General features: G+C 45.2%; 1 protein-coding gene across 7 annotated transcripts in view; it reads right to left on the bottom strand.

Moving 5' to 3' along the window:
* Positions 1–13843, bottom strand: part of hip1 (huntingtin interacting protein 1) — a 308710-nt gene that overhangs the window by 116363 nt on the left and 178504 nt on the right. For all 7 annotated transcript variants that reach the window (XM_038813806.1, XM_038813808.1, XM_038813807.1 and 4 more), the window contains one exon: positions 1001–1062. In XM_038813806.1, coding sequence (XP_038669734.1) covers positions 1001–1062 — 62 coding nt within the window. The remainder of the gene's footprint in view (positions 1–1000; positions 1063–13843) is intronic.

The raw sequence follows: 13843 nt of genomic DNA, 5'->3' as shown, positions 1-13843 counted from the left end.
CGCTTCAGAGAATTCCTGTCTCTGCAGGCTACAGATGTCAGACAGACATGAAAGGCCAGGATGTTCAATGCAAACAAAGTCATCACTGCAGGATCATCAATCAAGAAAGAATAAACTTCTATCTAGTGCCTTATTGCATCTCTCAAGACATTCCAAAGTTTTTCATGTTCAAATGGTTAAGTGTAGCCACAGTTATTATGTGGTGTAATGGTCAATGCAAAGGCCCACAAACAAAAAGTGAGATAAATTCCAGTTAGTTAAACTGTATTTAAAAAAAATAAATTTAGAGTACACAATTTATTTTTTTCCCAATTAAGGGGCAATTTAGCGCGGCCAATCCACCTACCCTGCTCCTCTTTGGGTTGTGGGAGTGAGACCCATGCAGACATGGGGAGAATGTGCAAACTCCACACGGACAGGGACCCTGGGCCTGGATCAAACCCAGTACTAACCACTGTGCCACCATGCCACCCGGTTAAACTGTATTTTATTATGCTGTTCATTTTGAGAGGACACTGGGTGAACTGCTCTTTATCGAAAGCTAGTGAATATTTTTCAGCTGAATCATGAAAACAGGCATGGGACATCGAAAGCCTCAATTTAACGGTTTATCCATAGTATGGCCTGTCTGTAACAAAGCAGTAGTTCTTCTGTGATTTGTCAGGCTGATGGGTCAGGCGAGAATATGCCTTTAGTCTTGGGAGTGGATACAAACTCAAGATTCTTCTGATTCAGATGAGAGATTTGCGAACTGAGCCAAGTGGACAAATGTATCAAAGTTCAATCTGCAACTAATCGCCACATCCATCCAGCTTCTGTAAAATGACTGGGCATGTCACGCACTCTGTTACCCAGCAGTAAGGTCACTGGCAACATCTTCAGAGGACTCTGGAGGAGACTGCATTAGTACCAACTTGGCTGATGTAGTGCTATGCAATATGAGAAAACAAAGACTGTACACTATACTCAATTCAGTTTAAAATAGAAAATCCCAACTCACCTGCCTGGAAAAGGTTGAGCTCACATTCCAGATAATCAAACATTTCCACTGTCAACTGAAAACTAAGAAAACAGAAAAGGCATCCATCAGCCAAAGGTTTTCTCAACGGCATATATAGATACTCGAGTGTTCATTCTGTCCCCCATCATATCAACGTAAACCGGGCCTTACAAAACCTAGGGGGAGGCAGACTCATTCGCGCTGGCTCCTAATCTTGGGAGATGCGGCAACTTCCCAGAGGGAATGAAGCACTGCAGTCAGGGTGGTCCACAATAGGACGGTTGTTCACGCAGCACAGGGTGCTTCATCATCTTTCGAAATAGACCAAGATATTGTCGGGGTTGACAAAATAACTCACTGCGGTGCAGTATAATAATAATAATGGGGGTGGCATGGTGGCACAGTGGTTAGCACTGGTGCAGACGGCTTTGAGGACCCAGGTTTGATCCTGGCCCCGGATCACTGTCCATGTGGAGTTTACACATTCTCCCCGTGTCTGCGTGGGTTTCACCCCCACAACCCAAAGATGGACAGGTTAGGTGGATTGGTCACACAGAATTGCGCCTTAATTGGAAAAAATGAATTGGGCACTCTTATAATCTTTATTAGTGTCACAAGTAGGCTTACATCAGCACTACAATGAAGTTACTGTGAAAATCCCCTAGTCGTCACACTCCGCCGCCTGTTCGGATACACAAAGGGAGAATTCAGAATGTTCAATTAACCTAACAAACACGTCTTTTGGGACATGCAGGACGAAACTGGGGCACCCAGAGGAAACCCATGCAGACACAGGGAGAAATTGCAGACTCCGCACAAACAGTGACCCAAGCCGGAATCGAACCGTAGTCCGTGGCACTGAGAAGCAATAGTGCTAACCACTGTGCTTCCCTGTCATCCAGAAGGGTTCATAAGAATCCTCTAACGGATAAATTGTCAGGTAGTTTCATGACATTGTGAGCATGAAACTCAATTCCTCTGATCCCATTATCACATATTGTAAGGGCCCTTTCCGTTGAATTCGATATAGCTCTTGGGGCAAAAGGGATCAAGGTACTGAACTTGATGATCAGCCATGATCATAATGAATGGCAAAGCAGGCCAGAAGGGCCGAATGGACTCCACCTGCATCCATTTTCTATGTATGTTTCTCTGCATGATTCCCTTATTTCCCATTTCTTTCACTGTGATTATTATGGGGCTGGTTTAGCTCACCAGGCTAAATCGCTGGATTTTAAAGCAGACCAAGCAGGCCAGCAGCACGGTTCAATTCCCGTACCAGCCTCCCCGGACAGGCGCCGGAATGTGGCAACTAGGGGCTTTTCACAGTAACTTAATTGAAGCCTACTCGTGACAATAAGCGATTTTCATTTTCATTATATTGATCTATGGATGTTTAATGGACATATACCTTTAAGTCAAGCAGAGAAAGTGACAAACTGAAGTTGCAAAATAGTACACTGTTCTGTGGAAGTTTAGTTTCTGAACAGAAAAACCACCCAAGAAATCGAAGGGATTTGGTTCGATTGGCTGGCTGGTGGCCAATGAATTTGCCAAAGGCCGTATCCTGCCTGGCGACAGGTGGTCCTTGGATCCTACCCGAGTGGGATGGTTTTCAGCGGATACAGGAAGTGACAGTCTGATCCTGGACACCAAGAGGAGCAGCTGTGACTCTCTCTCCAAAATATTGCCGTTCTGCTGTTTTCTGAACCTGCAGAGGTCTTTAAGACCTGGATGAATCTACAATGAAAACCATTACAGAAGTAAACAAAAACCTCCACTGAAGGCCTAGATTGAAGAAAGGTATCCGGAAAGATATCCATCCAAAAGCAAGACTCCCTCTTTCTCCTCACACACACTCCATCTCTCATTTAGTCATTTACCAGGTAAATGATCCAGTGTCCTGTCTCAGCTTTCTGCATCTCACTACTTTAGCACAGATAACCAAAGCATCGCGATGAAGTGGAGACAGGGCACAGGCATTCCAGTGGATCATAGAAACGGAGACGATACTGAAAGAAAGATGCAAGGAGCAATGGACCAACCCAGCTTCAGCAGGCTTCATCATTTTTGGTCAAGCACTACTTGAAATGCTGACTACAGAACAGAAATGCTGACGACAGGACAAGAAAGGTACAGGAGCAAATTACTAAAGAGCAAGTTCAGGGTGTCAGACAGCGCTTTTTGGTGCAAGTACAAGCTCGCCCCTGGTATCCTTTTCTGGGGTGAGCAAGGGAGGCAAAAACTCTGAACTTATTCAACAGAGGGTTAGATTGTGTTAAAGGATTTGTAAGTTTATCTGGAATAGTTAGATAGATGAAATTACATCACCAGTCGCTACTTCCAAATGAAATGCTCGTCATGCCATTGACAAGGGCTTCCAAGGTAATCCCTCGTGCTTAAACTCCAGAATGCTAAGAAAATAGCCCTGTATCTTGCAATTGGTAACCAAAGTTCAAAAAACACTTTTCCAGATTGCTGTGCAGTGATCTGAAATTTACACCACAAGGACAAAAAGACCATGTACAACCATTTTCACCCTTTAAGATGCACACATGCGCGGCTGCACAACAATCTTGAAGGAATTGTCCAGTAAAACAAACAGGCCATGCACAAACAAAAATTAGACGGGACATTGGTCACAATCCAACTACTTGTTTTGCTGGAGGTCTACCCCCGGAGATTTTGTTAATATCCATTTACGTGATGTCTACATTGCTGGTTAGGGCAGCATTTATTGTTCATCCCCAACTGTCCTCGTGAAGGTGGTGGTGAGCTGCTTTCTTGAACTGTCGTAGGCCCCGAGGTCTAGGTACATCCATAGTGTTGTCAGTGGGCGTGGAGGGGCAGGGTTTCCAGGATTTTAAACCAGCCACAGTGAAGTGACTGCAATCCATTTCATTTCAAAGTCAGGGTGGCAAGTAGCCTGGAGGGGAACTTGCAGATGCTGTGCTCCCATGCATCCTCTGCCCTTCTAGACATTAGCAGTCATGGGTTGGAAGGTGTTGTCCAAGGAGCCTTGGTGAAATCCTGCAGTGCATCTTGTAGATGGTACACATGGCTGCCACTGTGAGCTGGTGGTGGAAGGATTGAGTGTTTGTGGAACGGGTGCCAGTCAAGCTTCGAGCGTTGTTGGAGCTGCACTCATCCAGGCGAGTGGTGAGTATCCCAACACATTCCTGACTAATGCCTTGTTGATGGGGGACAGGTTTTGGGCAGTCAGGTGGTGAGTTACTCGTTGCAGAATTTCTGGCCTCTGACCTGCTCTTGTAGCCAAACATTTATATGGCTGGTCCAGTTCAGAATCCAATAAATTTTTAAAATTGTGTTTGTTGTCACAAATAGGCTTACATTAACACTGCAATGAAGTTGCTGTGAAAAGCCCCTAGTCACCACATTCCGGTGCCTGTTCGGTTACACAGAAGGAGAATTCAGAATGTCTAAATTACCTAACAGCACGTCTTTCGGGACTTGTGGGAGGAAATCGGAGCACCCGGAGGAAATCCACGCAGACACAGGGAGATCGTGTCTCAAATAGTGACCCAAGCCGGGAATCGAACCTGGGATCCTGGAGCTGTGAAGCAACAGTGCTAACCACTGTGATACCGTGCCACCCATTAGTCATAGATCATAAGACGTAGGAGCAGAAGTAGGCCACTCACCCATCGAGTCTTCTCCGCCATTCAATGCAATCATGACTAATCTGATACAATCCTTAACTCTACTTTAATGCCTTATTCCACATAACCCTCGATTCCCTTACTGATTAAAAATCTCTCAGCCTTGAACACACTTAACGACCTAGCCTCTACAGTTCTCTGCTAAAGAAGTCCACAGATACAATACCCTCCAAGAGAAGAAATTCCTCATCAATCTTAAATGTGCGTCCCCTTATTCTTGAGACTATGCCCTTTTGTGCGAGACTCTCCCAGAAGGGGAAACAACCTCTCAGCATCTGCAGTCAAGCCCCCTGAGAATCCTGTATGTTGATGAAAGCTGCTGATCAGTGATATTGTGGCCGTGCACCTCACCACAGTGAGAGTAATTGCATTGGTGCCATTATTCGGTATTGCCAAATAAACGTCAGTTTTCTTTTCTTTTTCCTACTGAGAAGTAAAACTATCAAAGTAACAAACCCAATTTAACTTTTAAATGACCGTGTAAACTGCAATGGACTTGCACCCAAAAGTAGTTTTCTTGTAATGCAGAATATATGTACAGCACGGTAGCACAGTGGTTAGCACTTATGCTTCACAGGGATCCGGGTTCGATTCCCGGCTTGGGTCACTGTCTGTGAGGTGTCTGCACGTTCTCCCCGTGTCTGCGTGGGTTTCCTCCAGGTGCTCCTGTTTCCTCCCACAAGTCCCAAAAGACGTGCTGGTTAGGTGAATTGAACGTTCTGAATTCTCCCTCTGTGTACCCGAACAGGCGCTGGAATGTGGCAACCAGGGGCTTTTTACAGTGGCTTCATTGCAGTGTCAATGTAAGCCTACTTGTGACACAAGACCACAAGGGCTCTGGAATCCAATTTGTATACTCAGCATATGCAACACAGACATCAACATCTGGGAGTCCCTTGCTCAGAAGAGACCGAGCTGGAGGAACCTCCTAATTGAAGGGACAAGACTCTTTGCGGACACCCAGCGGCAAGAAGAGGCTCGGAAAGGGCACCTGAAAAGGGATTCACAGGACTTTGGGGCGACACGGTGGCACAGTGATTAGCATGGTTACCTCACAGCGCTAGGGACCCAGGTTCAATTTCGGCCTTGGATGACTGTCTGTGTGGAGTTTACACTTTCTCCCCGTGATCGTGTAGGTTTCCTCCGAGTGCTCTGCTTTCTTCCCACAGTCCAACGATGTGCAGGTTAGGTGGATTGGCCATGATAAAAGTTGCCCCTTAGTACATGTTAGGTGGGGTTACGGTGGTAGGGCGGGGGAGTGGTCTTAGGTAGGATACTCTTTCAGAGGGTCGATGCAGACTCAATGGGCTGAATTACCTCCTTCTGCACTGTGGAGATTCTATGGTTCTATGACTGATCCCAACTTTCACGGCAAGGTTCTGAGGAATGTGGAGGAACAGAGAGATCTTGGGGTTCATGTCCACAGATCTCTGAAGCTTGCCACTCAAGTGGATAGAGCCGTGAAGAAGGCCTATAGTGTGTTAGCGTTTACTAACAGGGGGCTTGAGTTTAAGAGCCACGGGGTTATGCTGCAACTGTACATGACCCTGGTGAGACCACGTTTGGAGTATTGTGTGCAGTTCTGGTCACCTCACTATAGGAAGGATGTGGAAGCATTGGAAAGGGTGCAAAGGAGATTTACCAGGATGCTGCCTGGTTTGCAGGATAGGCCTTATGAGGAAAGGTTGAGGGAGCTAGGGCTTTTCTCTTTGGAGCGGAGGAGGATGAGAGGCGACTTAATAAAGGTTTATAAGATGATGAGGGGGATAGAGTGGATGTTCAGAGACTATTTCCTCAGGTGGGTGTAGCTGTTACAAGGGGGCATAACTATAAGGTTCAGGGTGGGAGATATAGGAGGGATGTCCGAGGTAGGTTCTTTACTCAAGAGTGGTTAGGGTGTGGAATGGACTGCCTGCTGTAATAGTGGAGTCGGACACTTTAGGAACTTTCAAGCGGTTATTGCACTGGCACAAGGAGCACACCCGAATGACAGGGAGTGGGATAGCTTGATCTTGGTTTTGGGCAATGCTCGGCACAACATCGAGGGCCGAAGGGCCTGTTCTGTGCTGTACTGTTCTATGTTCTTTCGGAAACAACTGTCAAGTGTGCAGTTGAAGGATAGACCACATCAGCCATGCAAGAACCTACAGAACCCATGACCAGTATCACTGAGTTTCTTATGTGGCCAATCATTCTCGTTGGCGAGTAATCACCGATGATTATGGTAAACATTGTAACAGGCGGATAGGCGAGAATATGGCTGGAAATGTGCCAACGCACACAGTTAGTTTGTGTTTTCTTGTGTCTGCCTAAACCGATTGAGCAGGGTCTCTTGTCAACATCATGAATTAACAACCAGAGCTACAACAGATTTAAGACATATTTGCTCACATGGAGGATGTTTCAAAATATTTCATGGGATGCTGGTGTCGCTGACGAGGCCAGCATTGAATAGGTCCATCTTGAATGGAGTAGCTTGTTAGATCATTTCAGATGGCCATTTTCCTCAATAGTCAACAGCATTGCGGAGAGCTGGAGTCACACCCAGTACAGACAGCGCATTAGTGAACCAGATGGGTTTTTACAACAATCAAAGATAGTTGATTACAAAGACTAGCTTTTAATTCCTGGTTTTGTCAATCAAATTTAAATTCTACCATCTACAGTAGTATGATTTGAACCACTGTCCCCAGAGCATTAGTTCAAGCCTCTGGATTACTCGTCCAGTGAGACTGCCACTACGCCACCGTCTCCCCCTCCAACCACCAACTGAGACTAGTTGGCCTGACCTATTGCATTTTTCTATGCCAATATATGTATAGAAATGACCAAAGCACCTTTTAAGCTGGTTTTGAAGAGGAATTTGAGCCTGCCTGCCTCTGGTATTCCAATTTCTATCACGCAAAGAAAGCAGCCTTCGTTTAGTCTTAAGCATTTAAGGGATAAAAGCAAGAATTTCTATTTCATCTCAGGTGGGTGCAAATGGCCTCCAGCTCATGTTACAATCAACTGCTGAGACTCACTCACCTGCCTTGATGGTATGTTGCACAAGGAACAGTTTAATGGAACTTGAATATTGCTGAAAATCAGAGACCTGCTTTTTATCTTGCCCTCTCAGGGTAGGTCGCAAGATTGCCAACAGTAAATGAAACAACATATACTGCAGAAGAGAGCGCTGATCGGTGAAGGAACCTCCATGCTGAATGAACAAAGGAACAGCTGTCCCCCAAGCTTCTGCGTGGTTAAAAGAAGCAATATGTGGACATGCCTTGACCAGAGTCGACCTGTCTTGACCAGAGTCAGCCTGTCTGGGCTTAGCTTGAACAGTAACTTGGCAGTTAACGGATTCCTGCTGCGCTCTCCATGGCAACACCTCGACCAATTAAGGGTCCATGCCTTCCAATCAGCACTCTCTTCTAATATAGTATAAATTGTTGGTCCCTTTACTGCTGATCATCTTGCAATCTGTCTTAGTGAGTACAAGACAAAAATTTAGCCGAACTTTCCAGCCATTCACGTCAGTGGGACTCCTGTCCCGCTGACAGTGTGCCCCCACGGTGACAAGGGATACATTCAATGGGAAAGTCAGTTGACAACGACAGGGCCAGAAGATCCCCTCCCCTGCCAACCAATGGCGGGCCACCTCCTGCTGCTGCAAAATACGCAGTAATATTTAAATTCTGCACTGCCAAACAACCATCAGATTAATGGAATATTTATGGGGTACGGTCCACACAAGTGTGCAATGTAAAAACAAATTAGAAAGCTGCAATCTAAGCGGAATCACTGTGCTTTGGATGTCTCTGGAGGCAGAACTTAATATAAATGCAATGCAACCAACCATCAACAGGGAACCTCTGCAGAAAGAAGCAGAGTCTGTAACTGTCTGTCACAAGCCAGCATTCTGTCAACAGAATAATAATTTGTCCTTCTATTTCTCATTCTTGTGACTTGGATTTTTCAAGATAATTTGGCCAGGAATTACATCTGATACAATATACTGACTGTTATTTTATTTCAACAGGTGTTGGTTCCTTAATAGCCAGAGTCAACTAAATTCCATTGACACGTACTTTGAAGGCATCACCCTTTTCTCACCAGTCCTGAAAAAAAAAGCCAAGAAAGATACGGATCCAAAGGTGAGTGACTCACTCCATAGATAGTGTTCCTCAGTCTCCACCAATATGTACTACATCACCACTGCAGTATGCCTACCGAACAGCATTGTGGGTGTACCTACACCATATGGATCAAAGCAGTTCAAGGTGGTAGCTCACCACCAGCTTCTCGAGGGCACTTATGGATGGGCAACCTTGTCAGCAACACTTGCATCCCCATAAATAAATCAAAAAGTATAAATTGAATCCACAAAACACTCATCAGTCTTTATAGAAGAGAATGGATCATGGGCTGACTGCATCTCCCTTCAATTCGGTTCCTAGTTCAGCCGATACAAAGGATAGCTTTAAGAAGGGGCTGGTTTAGCACAAAAGAGCTGGCTTTTAAAGCAGACCAAGCAGGCCAGCAGCACGGTTCAAAATACGTACCAGCCTCCCCGAACAGGCGCCGAAATGTGGCGACTAGGGGCTTTTCACAGTAACTTCATTTGAAGCCTACTTGTGACAACAAGCGATTTTCATTTTTCATTTCATCCAGTTTTTTGCTTAATTTTCTTTCCTTCTGTTCTGAAAGTGCTGAATTATCCTGTGCTATACATTCACAGTTAACAGATTGGGAACATGGCACCGTGCTTGGGCCTATCCTCACTTGGGCGGCACGGTGGCACAGGGCTGCCTAACAGCACCAGTGACCCGGGTTCATAGAATAAATAGAATCATAGCACCACTGCAGTGCAGGAGGCCATTCATCCCATCGGGTCTGCACCGGCCCTCTGAAGGAGCACACTGCCTAGACCCAATTCATTCCCCACCCTATTCCTATAATCCCACCTAGGGGCAACTTAGCATAGCCAATCCTCCTAACCTGCACATCTTTGGACTGTGGGAGGAGCACCCAGAGGAAACCCACGCAGACATTGGAAAACTGCAAACTTCACACAGTCACCCGAGGTCGGAATTGAACCCGGGTCCCTGGCGCTGTGAGGCAGCAATGTTAACCGTGCCGCCCGAACTTCAATTTCTTCCTTGGGTCACTGTCTATGTGGAGTTTGTCGGTTGTCGACCCCCCCGCCCTTCCCCAAATTGCCCCTTAGTATCAAAAGATATATAGGTTAGGTGCTTTTTTGGAGGTGCCAAATGGCCTCCTTCTGCATTGTAGAAATTCGATGATTTACTTAAGTTCCATGAATATTTTTCCAGGTGACATTGGTTCATGAGCTGTCCTATCATCCTGCAAGTGGAGAGGTGATGCCATCAATTGCAGGCTTGGGCTGAAAAGTGGCAAGTAACATGACGCTACACAAGCGTTGGCAATGATCATTGCCAACAACAGAAAATCTAACATAGAAAGTTACAGCACATAAGGAGGCTCCTCAGCCCATCATGTCTGAAATGAAATGAAAATCGCTTATTGTCACAAGTAGGCTTCAAATTAAGTTAGTGTGAAAAGCCCCTAGTCGCCACATTCCGGCGCCTGTTCGGGGAGGCTGGTACAGGAATTGAACCACGCTGCTGGCCTGTCTTGGTCTGCTTTAAAAGCCAGCTCTTTAGACCTGTGCTAAACCAGCCCCAACTGCGCCAGCTGGCAAAGAGCCATGCAGCCCAATTACACTTTCGAGCTCTTGGTCTACAGTCTTGTAGGTTAAGGCAACATTTAGTAGTTGGATATGCACCTGAATTATGATGGGTTCTGCATCTACCACCCTTTCAGGCAATGAGTTTGAGAGATGTCCACCACCATCTGAAAATAATTCTTCTTGAATCGCCTTTAAAATTCTTATTTCTCGCCTTACTTCTTGCCCTGCTCATGGGCACAACGTCCTAGGGGTACGGGGCCTTCTTTGGTCCCACACTGTGCCTTTCGCTGGTCGTGGGTTTCTATACTCCTGCCACTTGTCAATGGGATTTCCCATTGAAGCCACCCCACGCTGCGGGAATACGCTGCCGGCGGAAACATAGTCACCATGGCCAGAGAATTCCGGCAGTCAACTAGATATCTGGACTATTCCATTTTATACACTTCAATTAAATCTTTCCTCGGGCTCATCTGTTGCAAAAAAAAAAAATGACAAACCTATCCAATCTCTCCTCACAACCAAACTTCTCCAGTCATAGAACATACTCAGAAATCTCCTCCTTACCCTCTCCTGTACAAACACATCTTTCCTATAGTGCAGTGACCAAAACCATACACAGTATTCCAGCCATGGCCTAAACGGTGTGTGTACAGTTCCAACATAGCCCATCTGTTTCTGGATTTCCAATGGTAGGTTTTCCTGCCCCGCCAACCGAAGAGTCGGTGGGGAATGCATCCCTGCCAATCACCTGCGTCCATTTTAACTCTCCGTTAACTGGCTGGCAATGGGACTTTGCGCCTCACTCTGGGAGATGCCCTGCCTCATAGAGGAGCCAGCCAATGTCATTTGCTAACTATATCTTTTACTTTTGAACATCATCCACAACCTCCAATGTCCTCGACGCCGTGAGGTAGCAGTGCTAACCACTGCACCACCATGCTGCCCCCAGGCTGAACCCGTTTTATGAAGGTTCATAATTTACTTGCTTTGGTACTCTCTGACCCTATTTATAAAGCTCAGGATTTAGGACAAATTATTAACAGAGGTGACCCCAGAACCGAACCACGAATGAAATCAATGACCAATTCCAACCACTCCCTCACGCCGACTGCTTTTCCCCCTTGTAACAATTTAAATCTATTTGCTATCCTCTCCCAACTCTATACTGTTATTCTTCTCTAGTAATCTTTCATATGGTCACTTGTCAAACGCTTTCCTGAAGTGCATCTACACGACAGCCACTGCATTTCTCCATCTAACATGCCTGTTACTTTTCAAAGAATTCTCAAGAATTTCAAAACCAACACACTTTTTTCCAATTAAGGGCAACATTTACCACTGCCAATCCACCTACCCTGCACATCTTTTCAGGTATTGGGGACGAGACCCATGCAGACATGGGGAGAATGTGCAAACTCCACATGGACAGTGACCAGGGGCCGAGATCGAATCCGGGTCCTCGGCGCCGTGAGTTAGCAGTGCTAACCACTGCACCACCGTGCTGCCCCAAGGCTGAACCAGTTTTATGAAGGTTCATAATTTACTTGCTTTAGTACACTCTGTCCTACTTATAAAGCTCAGGATTTAGTACAAATTATTAACTACTTTCCCAACATGTCCGACCAGCTTCAATGATTTATGTACATATACACTCTGCTCCTGCAATTCCTTCCGAATTGTACCTTTTAGCTTATATCACCTCTCCTCGTTCTGACTGAAATGTATCACTTCATACTTCTCTGCATTAAATGTCATAGGCTACGTGTCTGCCCATTCCACAAGCCTATCTGTATCCTCTTGGAAGCCAATCGCTGTCCTCTTCAAGGTTTGCAATTGAGGAAATGAATAAATGAATGTGATAAAATTAGAATTATTAGTTAAGATAGGATAGATAGTAGGGCCGGTCCGATGTTAGTAGGGCCGGTCCGATGGTAGGGGGCTCACAGACAAAGGACAAAGAGATTTAGCCAAAGCCTGTTTGAAACCATCGGGGGAGGGTGGCCGCATGGTGAGCAAGGTGAAAAGGATGCTGGGGTTACAATGCAAAGTGACCAATTAGGATATAGGGCCAGGTCAGGAGGTGTATAGAATGACCAATGGGAAGCTTATATGTGAATCTTACTGTGATTTTGAATATATCAGCAGAAGTTTCTTTGTATACTCTCTCTCTTTATTCTGGGCTCTCAGAAGACAGTGTGTGTGTCCTGAGGTCCTATGGATTGAGTCAGCCTTGCAAGTTAGTTATTATTAAATGATATGATACCTGCAAATCCATCTCAGATTTTATTGAATCTAGACTGACAGCAAATTAACCAGGAATCAACACAATCTTTCCAAGTCTTGAGTCATCATCATATTTTGAAATTGTGCCCTGTACACCCAATTCCAAGTTATTAATATAAATCAAGAAAAACAGCATCACCTCTATGTACGATTCCCCAGTCAGAAAAGTAAAGTTTTCTGCAATTAATGTTTTTAATAGGTATGAATGAAGCTGTTGCATGTTGAAATTCTAGCTACGCTGAAGACTAATAATTCAAAATACCACATGCTTTGAAATAAAATACCTGTGGCTCTAATTTGTTTAAAACTAAAAATCATACTTTCACTGATGTTCAGGGTCTCAAATGATTAATACACAGGAAAACAACCTAGTAGTAGATTTAGAAATGATATCTTCAACACATTTTCTTCGAGCTCGTGCAGCTCAAACACTTGGCACTGCATCCGATAGAAGCTCGGTTTCTTTGCCAAAGCCATCACAAGGAATTGCATTAAATGGATGCCAACAGGTCTGCAATACAGCATTGAATTTGACGATCCAGAACATTAAGGTGGCTGTCTCAGTCCAAGCTATCATGACAACATTTGATTTCAGCATGGTGCAAGTGATGAGAAAACTTGAACCTTTTGCCCGACACCTGTTGCAAGGTGATATACCCGGAGGGAAGGCATAAGAATATGCACTCGTGTCTCGGGCTCGGTTTTTTGAATGCAGGAGGCATGCAGCTGCTGCTGAAGCTCCATATGTCTAACTAATCACTATCTAATGAGAAACGGTGTTTGTCCATGCTGTGCTGCAGAGGGCGGTGGATGTGGCAGGTTTACACCACAGCATGCATCAGGTTAATAAATATGCATTTTGCATTTAAATTGTAGCTAGACCAAGATGCTAAGAATTTGAAGCTGAAACAAAGCCCATTATTTTCATTTAATCTCGTTCTTACAAACAGCAGTTGAAGCAAACACACATTTCTGTCCAGAGACATCACATGATAAACCATGAAGAAATGTTCTCTTGGCTGCAAAACTTAAGATGCCCAATACTCGCCAAGGTCCTGACCAAAAGGCTGGAGGGCTATATACCAGAGGTGTTCGCAGAGGACCAAACGGGCTTTGTCAAGGGTAGGCAGTAAAGGAACGACCCTCCGGGACCTGGCCACAACAGCAATCCCATCCTCCTCAACA

This window comes from Scyliorhinus canicula, chromosome 12, assembly GCF_902713615.1.
Source record: "Scyliorhinus canicula chromosome 12, sScyCan1.1, whole genome shotgun sequence".
Taxonomy (NCBI): domain Eukaryota; kingdom Metazoa; phylum Chordata; class Chondrichthyes; order Carcharhiniformes; family Scyliorhinidae; genus Scyliorhinus; species Scyliorhinus canicula.
Note: the sequence above shows the minus strand (reverse complement) of the source record. Positions and strands in the feature narration are given on the sequence as shown.